This window comes from Lytechinus variegatus, chromosome 9 (assembly GCF_018143015.1).
Source record: "Lytechinus variegatus isolate NC3 chromosome 9, Lvar_3.0, whole genome shotgun sequence".
NCBI lineage: Eukaryota > Metazoa > Echinodermata > Echinoidea > Temnopleuroida > Toxopneustidae > Lytechinus > Lytechinus variegatus.
In genome coordinates, this window is record NC_054748.1 from 36,180,076 (window position 1) to 36,200,311 (window position 20,236).

At 38.5% G+C, this 20,236-nt stretch overlaps 1 protein-coding gene and 1 long non-coding RNA gene across 2 annotated transcripts; one reads left to right on the forward strand and one right to left on the reverse strand.

The window, feature by feature from the left end:
• The first annotated feature begins 225 nt into the window (after nucleotides 1–225).
• Nucleotides 226–3,532, forward strand: LOC121421710. Its single transcript, XR_005971029.1, has 3 exons — nucleotides 226–266; nucleotides 2,856–2,975; nucleotides 3,518–3,532. It is a non-coding gene; the product is annotated as an uncharacterized LOC121421710 (long non-coding RNA).
• A 13,139-nt stretch (nucleotides 3,533–16,671) lies between these two features.
• On the reverse strand, nucleotides 16,672–19,998 carry LOC121422011. The gene is made up of 2 exons (XM_041616813.1): nucleotides 17,266–19,998; nucleotides 16,672–16,740 (listed from the first exon to the last, which is right to left on the reverse strand). The coding sequence occupies exons 1-2, from the start codon at nucleotides 19,996–19,998 to the stop codon at nucleotides 16,672–16,674; spliced, it is 2,802 nt and encodes a 933-aa protein (XP_041472747.1).
• Nucleotides 19,999–20,236: the final 238 nt, after the last annotated feature.

The following is a 20,236-nucleotide window of genomic DNA, read 5'->3' on the forward strand; positions in this document are numbered from 1 at the left end:
ATTTTGTCATAATTTATCCCCCCCCCATATGCTTTGGCGAGAGGGGCCGCTTGGCTGCTTGCCAGGTAGCTCTATTATACGTGTTGTTCTCGCACTACGCACGCGCGAACGTCTAACCGCCAAGTGCAATATTTGAAAAAGAAAACTCGATCTACCGGTACTACCGTTTTGCTGTTGATAAGTCCGTCGATAATTCATCAAAAACTAAAGGAACACGGGTCAGATTCGGACAGCAACTTCAAAGTCATTTGTAGAAGGCTATAACAGTAAGTTCTATAACAATTTTCTTTGATTTATTTCTCAAATTGTCTCAAAATGTTAGATGTCGTTGTACTGCCACGACATGCACGACCACTGCACTGCCACCGTCACTGCCCCGTTGGCGCTGGCCGCTGCTCTACGGGCCGGGACGTGGCTTTGACGATAGGGAGTGCTTATGGTTTATGCTTTGTATTGGCAGAGTTAAGATCGGCGAGCATTGAATAGTAATTCGCTCATATTGCCTGATGTTTATTGTCAATGTTTTACAAAAACCATCTCTGAATACACTGAATTCGTGATTTGTTAATGCTAATGTCAAGACTGTCAAATTGTGAATAAATAGACCGTTAGTGCACACGTTAATTTACTGAAATTGAAAACTTGCCGACAAATATTGCTTTGAAATTAGGCCTATAATTTGTTGTTGTTGTTGTTGAAAGATGTTGGTAAATGAGATAAAATGGAGGTGAAACATGGTAAGGGTCCTAAAGTTTAAAAAATAATAAAGGCTACGCAGGTCTATAACTTTGCTACACTGTACACACCACTCATTGCACATACTATTTCAATGGTAAAATGTGCACTTTGTGTGTGGAACTGTGACTGGACGGAGCGACAAACGATTCCTATTCAATTTTTCTACAGAGGCTGCAATAAATATGCAGAGAAAACTGGCGCTAATGCAGTTTTGCACCGGCCGATTACCAGCATACCTCATCACCAAAACTTGTTCCCAAATGTCATGACAGGTCTCTCAGTCACATTTCGATGTTAATATACCCACCGTTTTTCAAAATATTGGGAATGGCTGTAATTAGTCTTCGATCTCGACGTGGTTGATCTAATCCGTAGACATCACTTCGCGGATCTCTCGGATTCACCGTAATATTTATATGGACTGAAGTTAGCAACCAAATCATGCTAACATGTGGCAAACAAACTGCCAGCATGCCGCATGCGAATCTTTTGATCGCATAACTTCGGTCCATATCAACATGACGGCGAATCCAAGCGATCCGCAATATTTTGAAAAGTGGTGGGCATATTGTGTATTGATCTCAAAATGTGTGTAGACAATTCTGGTGGGGAGTTTTGCTTGAAGTTGCATGCACAACGAACAATTGTCCATAGACTGTGTACAACGGATAGATCGTCTCCGCACAGCGATTCGATCAGACCGCTGATTGGTCAATAGCGCAGATCACGTCATGACCACGTGGTCCCAAAAATAATTCCTTTGGACTGCGTGCGGAAGTATCGATAACGATATCCGGTCATGTTGTGTACACGGTAAATGGTCTTGGTTCGTGATCGGATCGCTCCGGTATCGATCGAAAATTATCGAAACTGCAATTTCATGCATATTCACGCGACGCTCCAAAACCCGGAAGCCAATTGACTTTATGCACGTTGCGATAGACTCTACAAATTCCAAGGAACACGATGACATATAGACGCTAATTCGTAAGATTTTGACGGAAAAGCAAGAAGTATTCAAAATTCGCTTACCTGTGCGGTATCGGTGAGAAAATAGATCCTCCGAGAATACCTTTCATATTCATATAAAATATAGGAAAATTGAAATTCTAGGTCGATTTTGGTACGAGGTGATAGGGAATTGCACACTTGTTTTGGTGGAATTCTGTGTGGGGAAACAAAAGGCTTGCACTGCGCATGCTTACTATATTTTCATTCATAAATTGGTTCTCGGCAGTGGCTGGATGACGTCATGTAATAAGCAAAAATGTACACGACCGCTACGTTCACGCTCCGCTATCCGTTGTACACAATTGTTCACTGTGAGTTGGCTGGTGTGAAACTGCATTAGTGCCGGAGGGTATTCTTAGATCCTTTCATGGGGCTAGGCATATCAATTTTTAAAGTAAATTTTATCCTCTTTTAAAGTTAAGTTTGTCCTGTGATCACATTTTATCTGTTTTTATTTATTTACTGATCAAAACTTGCCTAAAAAACGTCTGGAGTTCATCCACTGGCATATGATTGTCCATGAACGGATCCATGATTTCTCAAAGGGGGTAGTGGGGCACATTTTCCCAAGGAAACTTTAAATAACAAGCAAACCAAAAAGGAGATCCTCTTGTATGAGACAATATTTTTAATATAAATATTTGCTGTAACTTTCGAAGGGGGGGGGGAGAACACTTGTGTAAGAAAGCCACATTTTTATCAAACACATCAACTATTGCTCTCAAGGTGGGGGCACAGGTCAAATGTGCCCACTTGAATCTGCTTCTGCGATTGTCAATACCAGAAAAATTGAATTTATGTCATCGATTACCCTCTTGAAAATTGCTGCTCTAGAAATTTGATTTCAGATGACATAGCTATTACTAGTATAAAGCATGCACAGTTATAATACAGCCTTGTCTGAACTACGCTGAAATACTATCACATTTCCTTATTTTTATCCTAAATTCTGGGCTGGTAATCAGAGGTCCATGAAAAATATCTTTAACATTAAAGTTCTAAGATCATTATTTTTCTATTACTATATTAGTATTCTAATTTTGTTTGTATCTGCACATACATGCAGATTTTACAACACTTAAATTGATTTTATTTCATTTTCAAAGTTTGGACGACGGATACACTGGATGATAAGGTAGATGATCCAGCCTTATCTTGGAATGACACGACGGGTGTTGAACACAGAAAACGTACCGTGTACAAGAAACAATTGGAGTTTATGAAAGGTAGGTGTGTAAGAATTTTCTTCAGTAGAAAAAAATGCAAAGCTTCATGAGATAAAACAGATTGTATTCCTGCAGTGGCATAGCTGAAAAAAAAACCTTGTCAGGAATGTTAAAAAATCCTTAGAAAGGACAAATGTCATCCCTATTTAGAGGAGCACACGTCTTTTCTGACACCCCCCTCCCCCCCCCAGAAAAAATCAGTATGTTGGCTGAGGGGGGAAGGGTGGACACTTTTTCCCCCGGTATTCATTTGTTGTGGTATTTGTCATCATTGGGGCAACCTCCCATTATATAATAGGTTATTGTCTACCCATCTATGGTTAAATATAAATTTATTTATCATATTTTACAAAATGTTTTGTTGATATTTGTTAATTGGTATCATTCAATTGAATGGTAGAGTATACTGCAAATTTCTCAATATATTAAAAAATATATGAACTTCTAAAGAAAGCTTAAACACATGACAAGCATTCATATTTTGAACCCTTAGCTAATATACTGTCCTTTGCATTGTTTTCATCCAATATTTCTTATTACAGCTTCAAGGAATTAATCCTGCCGGGTACCCATTCACTTCATCTGGGTCTAGTGATGCACAGTGTGGATGAAATTCGGGCTGAAGGAAAACACACCATGGCTAGGACTCAAATTCACGACCCTCTGTTTGAAAGGTGAGAGTCAGAACCACTAGACCACGACGTTCCCAGCTGATGTCATATCCCCACTTGTTCTTTTGTATTTTATTACAAGAAGTCGCGCTAATTTACATTTTGTCCTCCGAGAACTATAAAAAATGGAGTGAAAATTTATTTCAAAGACATGTCCACCCTAACAAAAAAGTTGATTTGATTAAAAAGAGAAAAATCAAACATAAAAATCGGATGAAAAATAAGAAAGGTATGACATTTTTAAGTTTCGCTCAATTTCACTTAATAGTTACATGCACATCCAGGTCGGTATGCAAATGAGGGAACTGATGACATCACTCATTCACTTTTCTTTGTTTTTTAAATATGAAATATTATAATTTTCTCCTCATTGTCCTATGAAATAAAGTTTTATTTTTATTTTTTATTGTCAAATCTGTAAAAAAATTGAAATATTGTACAATTCAAACAATGAAAACCAAAACAAAAAGTGAGGGTCTTATTTTGCATCCGATTTAGATGAAATATTTTGCATGATGCTTGCCTGATTTTCTCTGTTGATTCAAAACAATCTTTTCTGTGGTGGACTAGACCTTTAATGTGAAGATATGCATTGCTGGAAATAATGATATGATACTTGGGACATATCATACACACATGTATGAAAATATGAAATAATTATTTCATTTTATAGAATAAGCCTAACAAATATTCCTGACGATCGTGTGTACATTGGGTTAATTTTTTTACCAAAATGTTGTTAAATTTCAAATTCAATAACTTTGTTATTATCAGATTTTAATGAAATTTTCAGCATGATCCTTTTCTGATTCATTCTCTCCCTACCAAAATCTCCCCTTTTCTCATGCTTTCTTTCTATGGTCCCCTTCATTCTCCTTATAACTATGTTATATGTAAAGTGTAACCGGTCGTCCAACCAATTTGATTGAAGGGCTAGAGGTACTCGAGACTGAAAGCTATGTGATATAATTCAAAGTGTACATCAGACAAACAAAAAACACTGAAAATCTCATCCAAATTTGGTTAGGATTAACAAAGTTTTGACGAATTAAAGTTGTTATTTTTTGCTAAAACTGTTCTCTGCAAGTCCTCATGAATATACAAGATCACAATTTATATATTTTTTGTATTATATGAATTTAAATTTTGTCCAAGCTCGGTTGTAAAAAATTACGATTGACTACTGATTTACTGTGTAAGACAATATAACACAACAAAAATAGACAGAAAAGAAATAAGTGGGTATCTTGTATATATTATTTTCTATATATTTTGCAAAAAAGGTCTCTATTTTTCTTCTGTTTTTTAGTTTTCCAAATTGAATAATTTTCTTTCCTTATTTTCCTTATATTTTTTTCTATGTGTGATATATTATTTATTTATTAATGTATCATTATTGTATTTATGATAAACTTTTGGCGTGTTTCTACAGTAAATCATTAAAAACGGTTTATCTTTTCCGGACTCGAATTACGATTGACTACTAATTTACTGTGTAAGACAATAATCTTTCTCACACATATTTAACACAACAAAAATAGACAGAAAAGAAATAAGTTGGTATCTTGTATATATTATTTTCTATATATTTTGCAAAAAAGGTCTCTATTTTTCTTCTGTTTTTTAGTGTTCCAAATTGAATAATTTTCTTTCCTTATTTTCATTATATTTTTTTCTATGTGTGATATATTATTTATTTCTTAATGTATCATTATTGTATTTATGATAAACTTTTGGCGTGTTTCTCCAGTAAATCATTAAAAACAGTTTATCTTTTCCGGACTTGAATAACCTTATCGTTCTTAAACCAACCTGTTTCTACAGACTGAATAATCTGATTAACTTGCATTTCGCGTCGCAAATACGGTGGAAATCGGAAAATTCAACCTATAACCTCACATTGCATTTTGGTATGTCAAAAATTGCATCTCGTTAGGAAAATTTTCAAAATTCATGGTAGATCTCACTCATTGTAGCAGGTACACGTTTCGCGATCAGCTGGCGAGATAAAAAACGGCCAGAATATATGTTTACTGTAAGATCGCACTTCTTGGTTCAAGCACTTAAGCCAGACACGTATGCTATTTTGCCCCGTGTTTTTACAGAAAAGTTAAACGGATTAACATGGCAATAACCACCTCTCAGAGAGATGGTTATGAGAAACCGTATTTTGCGCGATGCAATTTATCAATAAACCGCATCGCGTCTGTTTCTACAGGAAAGTTATCAGGGATTCTGGATACTTAGGCGGGGAATACCTTTTAACAATTCTATGTAGAAACATGCCATTGATATATCTTTTTAGGTGAAAAGAAAAAAGAGACCAATTTGGGAGTACTATTTTCCCCCCTTTTGGGGATATTTCATTTCTTCTAGGTGTGGTACCCTTTATTCATTTGGCCATGTGAAGGCTATCACACATTTTGAGTTTAATCTTCGAAATTTGGTGTTCATTAGTTTGTTGTCCAAACTCTGTCTTACATGTAAGTTTGTTTATAGGAAGATTAACATAATATTTATGTGGAGTGCAATCATTGATCTCTTGTGGAGTCGCACAGTCACATGTATTCATAATATGGTGCTTTTATGCCATACCTGTCAATACTCTTTTGTACTTGAACTTATTAGTAAAAAAATGTTTATTAATGTCGTTGAAAGCAATTACACACAACAGATTTAACATCAAGTTTAGTGTATTACAAGTATCAGGTTTGTATGCAGAACAGTGGTTTTGCCAAGTACTCAATCCATGTAAAAAGCAATATGAGAGAACAGGTTTATTCTTGGAAATGTTAGCCCTTCATTTGTTGTGTTTTTCAATCAAACTCTGTCTTGATGCATGTTTACTTTTAGATAACAAGATTGACAGAGTATAGATATCAACGAGTAGCTAAGTCATATATATTAATAACTTATGTGCTTTAATTATAAAGTCTATACTTGTGAATACTCTGTGCCATTTATGCTGTACTTAAACTTCTTATAGTAAAAACATTTTATTGACGTTCTTGAAATAAGTAACTGTTTTCATTTTTTTCTTGTGTATACTTATTCCATTATTAAGCCTACCACTAACCCCAGAGATATGCTGTTCACCAATGGTCTACCATTCACTGTACTTTATTGGCCTACTATACATTGCACATCGTTGTTCTACTGTCTACCATTCAGTGTAAACCATTGGTCTACCATTGAACTTGTGGTCTATAGTGTATGACCAATGGTGTTATTTGAATGGTTGACTAATAGTATAGTGTGTATGACAGTGTTGTATGGTAAATGGTAGGTCAATGGTGTACGGTGTATGGTAAGCCAATGGTGTATGGTAAGCCTATGGTGTACGGTGAATAGTAGTTCAATGGTGTATGGTAGGCCAATGGTGTACTGTAAATGGTAGGTCAATGGTATACGGTGTATGGTAGAATGGTGTAAAGTGAATGGTCAATCAATGGTGAATGGTGTGTGGTGTACGACGAATGGTAGTTGAATGGTGTATGGTGAGCGGTGAATGGTACGTGAATGGTGTACGACGAATGGTAGTTGAATGGTGTATGGTGAGCAGTGAATGGTACACGAATGGTGTACGGCGAATGGTACGCGAATGGTGTACAGTGAATGGTGTACGATGAATGGTACGCAGATGGTGAATTGTACACGAATGGTGAATGGTACACGAATGGTGAATGGTACACGAATGGTGTATGTTGAATGGTAGGCGAATGGTGTATGGTGAATGGTGTAAGGTAATTGGTAGGCCAATGGTGTCCAGTGAATGGTGGCTGAATGGTAAATGGTAGGCCAGTGAATGGTGGCTGAATGGTGAATGGTGGTCAATGGTAAACCTGTCTATAGTGGCCATATGGTAGATCAATGGTGAATGGTGTTTGATCAATGGTATATGAATGGTAAATGGTGCTCATGAATATGGTAATAGTAACGTCCGAATTATTTAAATTAGTTTGAATGGTATACCATTGAGGCTTGAATGGTATACCATTGGTGTATGGTGGGTGCTGTGCGAATGGTATTCCAATGGTATATCAATGGTGTATGATAAATGGTAGTCAATGGTATACCATTCAATTTTTTTTATAAGGGGTGTTTAGTGTGCTTTTCGAGACCCCATGGTCGCGCATGGTATCCACTCGTGAATGGAAGTGCCCCCCGGGATTTTAATAGTGCCTCCCCCCCCCCGGGTGTCAAGTCCGATGCAGTATAAAAATTGATTGCATATCGCGGTCGATGCGATTCTTATATCAACGATATCATCCCCAAGAGTCTATCAAGTTATGAGTTTATGTGCATTTTTAGCAAAATTGACATTTGTAATACGAGATTATTCCAATTTTAGAGTGCTGTAACATCCGAATTGCATGGCATTCCTGCTACGTACGTTTTGAATTCATCGGACATTTCGATTTCTGGATGCATGTTATACCAGTTAAAGCGGTGTACGTCTGAATCATATTGATTGTCATTTGTATTAACTTTATGATAACGTTGATATACAAAAACAGAATTCATCAGGTTCTTTATCATTACACCAATGGTATGAACTTATGCACATATAGGCCTCCGTCTTTTGCTTGATAGAACACTGACACCCCCCCCCCCTCCATTAGAGCGAGAACAATATTGTGCTCTTTCATTAATATTGATTTCGATAAGGAGATCGGGAAGCGCACGCCATAAATAGGAATTTACATTATTTGTATACCACTTACAAGTGAAGCACAAAACATGTATCTAAACGCTACGGAACAAATAGAAAGAGAGAATGAATTTCACCAAAAATTAAAGTAGTTGCACAGTTCACAGTAGGCTGTAAACGATAGGGGGCTTCATATGCGGCGGGAAAGGCTATTTAACCCCCCCCCCCAAAAAAAAAAAAATGAATTTCTCTCTTGAATCTGCTTGTTTAGTACTTTCTGTTAGATTGTTCCTGAGTTGGATCTAGTGGGGGGGGGCAAGGGGCCCGCCCCTCCCTCCTCCCTCTATTGGCGGAGCAAAAAAAACGGTGAAAGAAAGAAAAAAGGAAAAGAGAGGAGAAAAAACATAGGAGGAAGGACAACGATTGAATAAATAAGATGAGGGAAAAACAATTAAAAAGAAATCTTTCATGTCATTAAATAAAATTTTCGCTCATGCTTCGCGCTCGCATTGCCTTTTAGGTGATTTACACATATGGAACTTAAAATATCAAATTTTTAAGTCAATATACATAACATATTTTAACTCGGAAATCGAACTTTCATTTTTAAAAAGTGTTCTGAAAAAAAAAATATTGTCTGAATATTAACATTTTCTGCTCCCGCTGCGCGCTCACAAAATTTGATTTGTCAGGTACCTATTATTTTCCTGTATTCTATTTTAGTTATCAAAATATCCCTATTCATGTCAGATTGTGAAAACATATTAGCTAGCGCTGCACGCTCGCATTTTGATTGGTGAGTTATGAAAATTTCAATATTAATTATATTACAAACTAATTAAAATCTCCATTTTATGACAGTTTATCAACAATTTTCGGCTGGCGATTTGCGCGCACATTGATTTTTGAAAATATATCAACTCATGCATCTTATTCATAATTATAGAAGTGCTATAATATTGACAGATTTCGCGCTCTGATTAGGCTTATTAGATTAATAAATTAATTTAATGATAAATTGTCCCCTTTTCAGAATGGAATATCAAAAAGTTTCATCTCGCGATTTGATAAGAGAAATAGGAAGACAGTCATAATTTTCATATGATGGAATATTGTTCTTAGAATTTTCCGGCCCTATGTCAAAACTCAAAGTAATAATAATGAATCATATATGTTCCTTTTTAAATGTGATCCATATCCACTCACAATTCTCCTACAAATCTCAAATTTTCCGCTTGCGCTTCGCGCTCTCATCGATTACTTAGTTATGTATGTACCTTTTTCATGATTACAAAAATTGCTTAGAACTTCCATTCTTCAGGTAGAAAAGTAAATATTTTCAGCTCACGCTTCGCGCTCGCATTATCTAATTGTTGAAATATGTAACGTTTTAATTTACGGATAATTACGAGCAGCCGTTAACAGATTCCTTTTTTTTATCAGAACGATCAATGCGTACTAAATTCATTCATCTCGTTTAGGATCAGAAGCATTGCCAGAATGCTATTTTATGACAAAATACATGAAATAAAAGAAAATTAAAAAAACGGGCGCTTCGCGCTCGCACTATTTAGATTAGGCTTGTGAGATTATTTTACATTTATTTTTACATTTGATTTAAAGAATAAAGCTTAAAAGTGACAATATTTGGTTTACATATTATAAAGCGCCTTCTTATATTCCAATTTTACCTTAAACGTAAGTATTTTATTTTCAAACGAAGTCTATGAAAAAGGTGCAGTTAGGCTTTCATTGTGATGCCAAATAGTCTCATAATTGGGATTAGTTGCAAACACGGTTTTCGAATAGAAGGCACATCGGGGAACATCAAAGTAACAAGACAGTCACCAGCGCTGACAAAGTGATAATCTCCCCTTGACATAACCCTATATACCAATCAAGAGGTCATCTTTCTATTGAAGTCCGCCACCACTCAGACCACCTCTATATGTTCAAGAATATAGGGTAATCTCCGCAATCAAGAATGGGGTAATTTAAATCTACCTTGACAATGGGGTAAGCCGTTAAATACAGCTTGCAATGCACTGGCCCATGTCATTTTCAACGTCCGGCTTTCGGGGAATTACAATTAGCATCAAATGGGTAGTTCTCTTGTTCTCGTTTTGTCCCCATACTAGAACCTTGATTTTGTTTCTTTTCGTAATGTGCATTTTGATATTGTTTCCAATATATTTCTCAACATTTCGACATTTAATGTAGTTTAATGCTTGCCTTTATAAAGAGCAATATTACATAAAACCTGCTTGGCGAAGCAGATTATAACATAACGTTCGAATGATATTTTATCAACACATTTTTAATTAAGCATGTAAATTCCCTCTTTATAGGCATGATAGGTCTACTCTTAATGTAAACATTCGAGTTATATTTATTGCCTACCATCTCTGTGTGCATTTTAATCCCGGGGGGGGGGCACTTACATTGACGAGTGGATACCATGCGCGACCACAAAAACACGTAAAAAGGATGTCTTTTTCACGATAGGGCACTTTACGTAACGTGATAAGGGTGTCAAAAACACAAAAATAATGAAAAAAGGGTATCTATTTTGCTAGGAAAATTACGTTTTTATGGTCGAATTTTGCGGGGATGATAAAACAAAGAATGTTTTATAAAGGATGTCTTTTTTGCCCCCAACACTTCGTGTTTGGGGTCCGATTTGCGCGAGGTGTAGAAGGTGGGGTCGTACTAAACCAAATAAGGTAAAGCCGACGACCGAAGGACCCGTAACAATAAAACATTCCTTTACTTGTTATTTAGGGGTTCATTTCAGGGAACATTTGCCAAGAGTATCGTTTTGTTTCCAATACTTGTAAAGGGTAGGGTTTCAAACGCCAATACTTGTTAAGGGGTGCATTTTCAGAAAATGGAAATTACGTGTTTAGGGTGCTTTTCGAGACCCCATGGTCGCGCATGGTATCCACTCGTGAATGGAAGTGCCCCCCGGGATTTTAATAACCAAATATATTTTGAAAAGGGGTGTTTACCAGGCTAAAGTGAAGGTCCTCATTTGGGTATGAACGACATTATTCTCATTAAAATACATGTTGTGAGTTTCAAAGGGGGCACACTTGTGTAAAATGGCATATTTACATTAACAAAATTGATAATGGCTCTCAAAGGGGGCCGGCACACGGGCCGGACCCCCCCCCCCTGGATTCACTACATAACTGTACCCTCCATGTGCAGAATGTAGACCCCCGTATAGACCCACTACTTCTTTTAGTAGAGGTCACAAAATAGACCACAATACTTTTGAGAGCCCAACTATTGTTCAAAATAAATACGGCGCTTATTGGATTGTATTGTGTTACTCCGGCAGGATCCGCACCAGCATGCACTCCATCCTTGTTGATCTAGTATGCTAAATACCTCGGTCACATTTGTTCTAAGGCAAGTCGAAAACAGTCATTTTAACAGTTTTTGTACCAGCTAAATATAGGAAATTTGAATAAAATGAATAAAACGGCTGTTTTCGACTCGCTGTATGGCCGCCGTAAAGCAAATATGACCGAAGTATTACCATTTCCTCTACTGTACGTTAATTTATTTTTGGTGCGCATTTGAATATGCAAGCTATACAGAATGCAGCTATACAATTAAGAGGTGAGGTACAAAGTTGGAAGGGAAACTAGGCCAAAGAGGCTTTCGTGTTACGTCGGTATCGGTATCTCTGCCCCCTGTAGGTACGCTAGTGAACATATATATAAGAGGGCTAAATTAAACATAGGCCTATGTTAAGCTCAAATTTGAATTTCAACGCTGCCCTTAGTTTTCAACCTTTTTTCCAGAAAAAAAAACGGTTGCATTTTATGTATTTATTGTTATTTTTTGTCACGGTAGCGTTTCAATGTATATCTTTAAATGCCATCATTTTTGGACCAAGGTATGATTTATATTGTATCTTTTGCGTGGGTTTTTGCATTTCGTTTACAAAGATGTTAAGGACAATTCCATATTTTTCCTCTTCACCCGACAATGCTGACTGTGTGGGCTCAGTGTGATGAAAAAAAAATCTTACCCTCGCCTGAACACTTACTTTCAGAAATTCAATATGTTAACGGTATGTTCTTCAAAATAAAACAACATACTCGTGCTATTAAGGGCTAAAGCTTAATTGTTCTATTAAAGAAATGAAATCTAAATCTAATTGAAATTTGTCATATACTGAAACCCGAAACGAAAAATTCTCCCCAAAAAATGTGAAAGCGTAACTTTTGAAAATATATACCCCACTGGACTACGCACACCGATACAAGGACACAACAATATTCAGATCAGTGACTAGAGATCGGGCGTTTAATAGTTTGCCTAAAATGCCGATATCGTGGACATAGAGGGCGCTCGTGCAGAAACATCTTATCGGAGAGACAACCGGGTGGTGTCAAAAGAAAAGATCAAAGCGCACGCTTCCGTTTTCGCTGCAAAAGGGAACGGTGGCGTCTTGAATGGCAAGAGCACTGACCCGTAGGAAAGAAAAATGGACAATGGAACGTTGAGCGGGATCGCCGTGGAATATAAAGGTAAAGACGCACGCACACCTTTGACAAGCCGCCTTACACAGCACACCTGGCAAAGAAAGACGCCATAATGACTTTCGAAATGCATAGTGATGTCACGTGCGATTCACTTGAACTTTTTCGTACTATCAGTTGGCGCTGAATAGGGCATTGCCGACTGCATCATGATTTTTTAAGGTACAAAGTGGATGCAAAAGAAAGTGTTGGAATATTGGAAGCGGCGGACGAGAATAAATTTGTGTGCTCTGCAATAAAGAGGCGCGAGATTTCGTGGCGATGGATTCTGACGTCACCAATGACAAAATTCTCTGGATGTAATCGAGCTCAAGTGCGGAGGCTGGTTCGTATACATTCGTAATTCCGAAGCTTCGTTATTCCGAAGGTTCGGATATTCCAAAGGTTCGTTAATCCGAAAGCGAAATAAGGTTCGTTGTTCCGAAGGTTCGACAATCCGAAAACGAAATGAGGTTCGTTGTTCCGAAGGTTCGTTAATCCGAAAAGGAAATAAGGTTCGTTGTTCCGAAGGTTCGTTTATCCGAAAACGAAATGAGGTTCGTTGTTCATTTCGTTTTCGGACTAACGAACCTTCGGAATTACGACTCTCATTTCCTTTTCGGATTAACGAACCTTCGGAATTACGCCACAAATATTCGGATTAACGAACCCTTTTTCGTTTTCGGATTAACGAACATCGAGGTATAGGCAATTTACGTGTTTCGGAATTACGAAGTGTAACCAGGCTGGTTTGAGCATGGGGATGTGGAACTTAAGTTTGGAAAATCATCACTTGAAAGCAGAGGAAGGGGTAAGTTATGCAAGTTATGGGGTACAAATTTCGTTTTGTTTGCCAGTATCGGAACTTCTCTGAATCAGCGGGAGGGTATCCCCCCCCCCCCCCGCCTACGCCCTTGGCATTGAGAGATGAGAGTAAAAGATTATTATTTTCAACAGGGGAATTTGGTTATCCGAACATGGAACACAACTGGATAATCAGGCATTGATGAACTGATGGAGGGTGGTTTGGGCTCTGCCGCTCAGAAGGAACAAGAGAAAGAAATGGAGAGGGGAAAAAGAAAGTAATCAAAGAGTCTTCCTCAAGTACATGTAATCTTGACCAAGTCCCCACTCCATTCTTGAAGAAGTTTCTCGACGAGTTAGTACCTATCATAACCTACATAATTAAATGACTCTTTTGATAATGGGTTATTTCCTGAAAATAATAATAATTCAATATTTATATAGCGCCTAACAAAATTTCTCTACGCGCATTACATCGCAAAATCCTAACTACTTAACTTAATAGACTAAACTCACCTTACATAACTAAACATCCAACGTAACTACCTTACGTATCTAAAATACTAGGCCCCATGTCACAGTGGAAATTGACAAAAGTTGCCAAAAATTGACAAAATTGACCAAAGTTGCACAAAATTGTACAAAATTGCATAAACTTTTCACAAAGTTGCTCAAAATTGCGCAAAGTTGTACAAAGTTGCATAAACTTTTCACAAAGTTGCACAAAATTGCGCAAAATTGTACAAAGTTGCACAAACTTTTCTCAAAGTTGCACTAAATTGCGCAAAATTGTACTAAGTTGCACAAACTTTTCTCAAAGTTGCACTAAATTGCGCAAAATTGTACAAAGTTGCACAAACTTTTCTCAAAGTTGCACTAAATTGCGCAAAATTGTACAAAGTTGCACAAACTTTTCTCAAAGTTGCACTAAATTGCGCAAAATTGTACAAATTTTTCACAAAGTTGCAAAAAATTGCATAAAGTTGTACAAAGTTGCATAAACTTCTCACGAAGTTGCACAAAAATGTGCAAAGTTGTACAAAGTTGCATGACCTTCTCACAAAGTTGCAAAAAATTGCGCAAAGTTGTACAGTTACATTAACTTTTCACAAAGTTATGCAAAATTGCGCAAAGGTTCACAAAGTCACACAAATATATATATATATATATATATATATATATATATATATTATGAAGGGGGTAGTAGAGAGAGAGAGAGAGAGAAAGTGTGTGTGTGTGTGTGATATCGATAAATTATAGACCCTACCGGGTACAGAGAGAGAGAGAGAGAGATGACTGTATAATGCAGATAGATCCTATGTTCATAATCGGTGAATTATTGATACTGTGAAAGATGCAATATGCCTGCTACCCACCCCCTCTAAAGTTTATGTTCTATGGCATTGGCATGTAAGCTAATCAAAATATCCGATCTCGGGACGTAATTCATGTCTAAAAAAAGCATATTTTTATTATCTCTCACATTTATTTAATATGTCCATGGGGGGAGGGATTGAAGCCCCCACATAACTCAGCACCCTATATGACCAAATTATTTTTCAAATTATCATTCTAAGTCACCACATAACAGCACAAGATGAAACGAGTTGGGCATTTTTACACGAGTACAAGTGCACAAGAAAGTCACCGTATATAGCTATAGGCAATGATATAGTACACGGCTCATTATCCCCGTCTCTCTCTCTCTCTCTCTCTCTGTCTGTGTGTGTCTCTCTCTCTCTTTCTCTATACGAAAACAAAATTCTTCTCTGTCAATTAGTTTCAATTTTAGAGTCTAACTTCAGTGTCTAGGTATAGGGAACCCCGGATTGAAGTAGGATCGAATAATAACTAATAATGTGTGAGACATTTGGCATGCTTTTAACCAGAGAAGATGAGATCATCTTCTAAACATGTTAAAAGTCTTTAAAAGTAAAATGAAAGTAAATAAGTGTGCACGGAAGACTGTGTTCACGACTGTCGGTGTCACGTAGCATGCAGCATGTCCTGGCCTGTCAGATGATTTCGCGGCAAATTCGTAGAGATTGGATTCTACTACTACAATGCAGTATCACTGTATCAGTATTATTAATAGCTACAAATGTACATAGGGGCCTACTGTTGTCAATGTTGGAGACTGCTGCAACTATCATCGTGATTTCGGGACTGAATTTCTCTCGTTTTTCATTTGTTGATGTACGTAGAGCTACCAATATTCATAATGAATGACAGTGGCATTGGGTAAGTCATTTCTTCATTTTATACTATATAGCTACTGTTTTAAATTTAAATCACGTTGTGGGTTAAACTAACCAGTCCCCGTCGCTTCGCGACGGGGACGCGCCAGCGCTGTCTATAGTTAGTTGTGGGTAGATCTAGATCTAGGCTAAATGAGTCGTAGCTAAAATTGCTAGGGAACCCGGGATTGAAGTAGGATCGAATAATGTGTGAGACATTTGGCATGCTTTTAACCAGAGAAGATGAGATCATCTTCTAAACATGTTAAAAGCTTGCAGTGCATACTGCATCTTGGCATGGTCATGACTAGCCCAATAGCGTCAGTCTCAGTATTTTGGTTGTTCCGCTGAACTGCGTTGGCTCACTCACCAATACATAGACTGAAAAAGTGAAAAGCTTGGAGGCCCGTACGTACAGACAACGTATTTTAGCAGTAACGTTAGATCAAACAGCGGGAACCCGATTTTCCGATCGTTTTTTTTGTACATAAAATGTCATATTATGAAAAAGAAATCACATCCATATTTACGAAAAAATGTTTAAAATTCAGAAATATCGTACCTTAGACCTCAGTTACCGCTAATTCTTTTGAAATGATGATCGAAACATCGTCATCTTCGATCCTTTCGTTGGTCAAGGTAAGTTGCCATCTTGGATGACGTCATCATCATTACAGACGTATTTACCAGTCGCTACCTATCGCGATTTGTGCCGCTGCTTTGCGCTGCGCTTGGACATATTGATGTGCGTGCGTTCGGAACTTGTCGCTCGCATTGATTGGCCAAGATATCGAAAATTTAATCTCTCTCTCTCTTAGCTGATCCCTCCACTTCTTTGGAGATTCCTGTGTTCCAGATGGAATGTAACTGTATGTAATCATAGATCCGATGTTATGCAGTTTCAAGAGACTTAGAACGGGAGGTATGGATTTTGTGAAGGAAAAAGAGGGATATTAGGAGTAAGCTATTGTGGACATCAGACGACAAGCAGGGATGGTAGGATAATAAGGTGGCACAGGTGAATTGGTGGGGGTCATCACTGACATAAAGGTTGAGACAATATGGGTGGTCTACTAGGCATTCCTTAGCTTTGTTGACAAAATCCACACGTAGATGGTTGAGATTTGGGCAGGCTCCAACAAAATGCTCCACCGTCTCATCCGCGGAATTGCATAAGGTGCAGATACGAGAAGAGGATTTCTTCAGAGTGTATAGACGACTTTGAGTTAGGTATGTACAGGACAGTAGTTGGGCTCTAATTATAATTGCGTGACGAATTGTAGGTGATATAGAGTTCTTAGGGTATAGGAGGTTAGCAGAAGGTGGGACCTTGTCTATCCAGAGCCTGAGTGAAGATTTACAACAGATTGCTTGTAGAGTGAGTTGTCTTACAGCATGAAGAACTTTGTATTTAGACATGCGTTTCCAGACGGGATATGATGGTGGATTGGAGATGAGACTATGCAGATCAGGCAGGTCATATTTCTTCAATAAGGTTTGCAGTACCCGTATGATGGGTGTTCCAGCGTTGAGAGCTGCAAGAAATGTCCTGTACTCAAAGCGGCTCTGGCCCAGAGCAGTGAGTTGCCCGAGTAGCAGTAGCCTGTCAAGGTCAATCTGTGAGGAAACTGGCATGAGGTTTGTCAGCAGGAAAACAATCTCATCTGCGGCTGACTTTGGCACTCCAAGAATTTCTTTAAAGAGGTGGGACTGGGTCTTGTCGAGCTTCTGCAGCATAGTTTTCGTGAATTTGAATACAGTGGAGCCTTGCAACATCCTAGGGATACAAAAGGTCTTCCATAGCTGGGAAATAATAGTGGGAATGAGTCCACCTGTATAGGCACCTGTGCCAGAGAGAGCGTAGAAGGTACGGAGTCCCATTCCAATGATGTTATCTGTAGGATCATACCTAGTTCCAGATTTGATGACACCAAGATGTGGGTGATTGTCTCTCTCCTCTATGAAGGAACCACCGACTTCCCAGGATGATTTTGTAGGTTGCTTGAGCTTGTTTGTTACAACCACTGCACATTTGGAAGGGTTGAATCTGTAGTGCCATTGTTGAGCATAATTGAAGGCAACCTCTAGCATTTGCTGCAACTCTGTTGATGAGGTGGTGATGAGTGCAATATCATCCGCAAGGACTACCAGACCGGAGAAACGACCATATATTGTGCAGCCAAGATTCTTTTCACGGAGTTTTTTTATCAGACCATCAACATATGTAGTGTACAATGTTGGAGATAACACCCCACCTTGCCTCACCCCTTGGGTAACAGGTATCAGCTTACTGGCTTGACCCTTCCAGAAGACCTTGCTTTCTAATCCATTGTACATAGAGCTTAACATATCCCGGATGCATGGGCTTAGCTTTGATGACCTCAGCTTATAGAAAAGACCTCTGTGCCAAACAGTGTCGAAGGCCTTTTCGGCATCGAGAAGAGCAAGATATGTTGGCCGTTTTTGTGCAGTATTCAGTTCAATGACCAGCTCCAGAGATAGGGATGTTAGCTGACAGGAGAACCCTTTTCTGAACCCAAATTGCAATTCATCTGGGATATTACTGGTGAATAGCTGTCTTTCAATGTGGGGCTTAAGGCACAGTTCCAAGAGCTTACAAAGGACAGATGTCAGGGTTATACCTCTGTAATTTCGAGGGTCATGAGGATCTTTACCTTTTCCCTTATGCAGAGGAAGTATGAGTCCTTCCTGAAATGCCTTGGGACAGTATGCATGGAGTAGGAAGGAATTGAACAGAGCAAGTAGTAATCGGCGAGCAGTATCCCCGAGATTCTGTATATGCTCAGCAGAGATGTTGTCTATGCCTGCCGCTTTACCCGATTTCAAAAGTTTGATGGCTTCATCGATGTCTACCGAAGTAAGGTGGATACTGCCAGAAGATTCGCCATCTGTTCCATAGTTGCAGAAGGGGTCTATATAAGTACTGCATCCTTCAGAGACATTTGATATGGATTCATCAGGTAGGGTATCAGTCATATTAGTGGATGACAAGGACGCGAAATATAGCTGCCAGCCAAGGAGCATGTCTTCTCCTTCATATGTGTGACCATCGAGAGAAAGTTTGCTCACTCCAGTCTGACTTGTTTCTGAATCACGATTTCTCTTCACGATGTGGTAGAATAACTTACTGTTAGAAGAGGACGCAGACTCGATTTCAGAGATGAGGTCATTTCTTAGTTGAGCTCTAGATTGCCGGAGGCTTCTCCTGAATGACTTTTTGGCGGCCATATGATCATTTCTGGTACAGACTTTATCATCTTGGCAAGATAGTAGCCAAGATTTTCTAGCCTCCTTTGCAATATTGTAAGCTGTGTTGACAGCAACATTCCACTCAGGTTTGCCTTTTCTTTCCCCAGATGGGAAGGAGTGTGGTAGTTCCATTGAGTGTGAAATCATGGATTCAGCAAGAGAAAGGAGCAGGTTTTCAGCATCTTGAGGATGGATATCATTCATGACACGGATGCTACGAAAGAGCTTGGCTGCATCCCTTTCCATGGGGATTGTGTATGATGTCCTGATGTAGTCTTGACTGATGCTTTGCCACTTAACCTTGAGCCTTTTTAAAGTGATTTTGGTATCAGATTGAGAAGCTGAAGCGGTACTGGTGCTGAGTGCAACATCATAAGACCGATCAGCTGAGACTAGCAGGTGATCTGAGGTGTTAGTTGGGTCATCTCTCAAAGTCCTAACATTAATGAAGAGGTGCTTGTCTCTTGAAGGGACAAGAAATGAGTCTATACATGACATGTGTCTCCCATCATCTGAGCGGAAAGTGAAATCAGAGGAAGTGAAGTGAATGGAAGTGAGCCTACAGAGATGCTCTTCCAATAGAAAGTCTTTGAGAATGCAGAGAGTCTTCTTGGTGTTGGGATGGATCATGTCAACATTGAGGTCACCAGCAATGATTGGTGAGCAACCCTTTGAGTTTTCTAGAAGCTGCGAGAGCAGGGAGATACAAACGTGGTAGTCAGTCTGGTCAGAGGTAGACACCCCGCAGGGAAGGTAACAGCAGATTATGATGAAACGTTCATTGGATTCCAGCAGTTTTGTTTTGACAGCAAGAATTCTGGAAGAGGGACAATTGACCTCTCTGCACTCTTCCATCAGAGATTTTTTTGACAAATAGGGCAATTCCTCCCTTACCTCTTCTTGATGAGAGATTGGATGTGTTATTCATTTTCGTAGCAGGTTTGTGGAAGATGAGGTGTTGATCACTCACAAGATTCAGCAAGCTACAGTCTTGCCCTTGCAACCAATGTTCTTGAATGGCCAGAACGTCGGTTTTCAGAAGTTGATCTTTTATATATCCAGTGATAGTATTAAAACCCCTGACATTGAATGT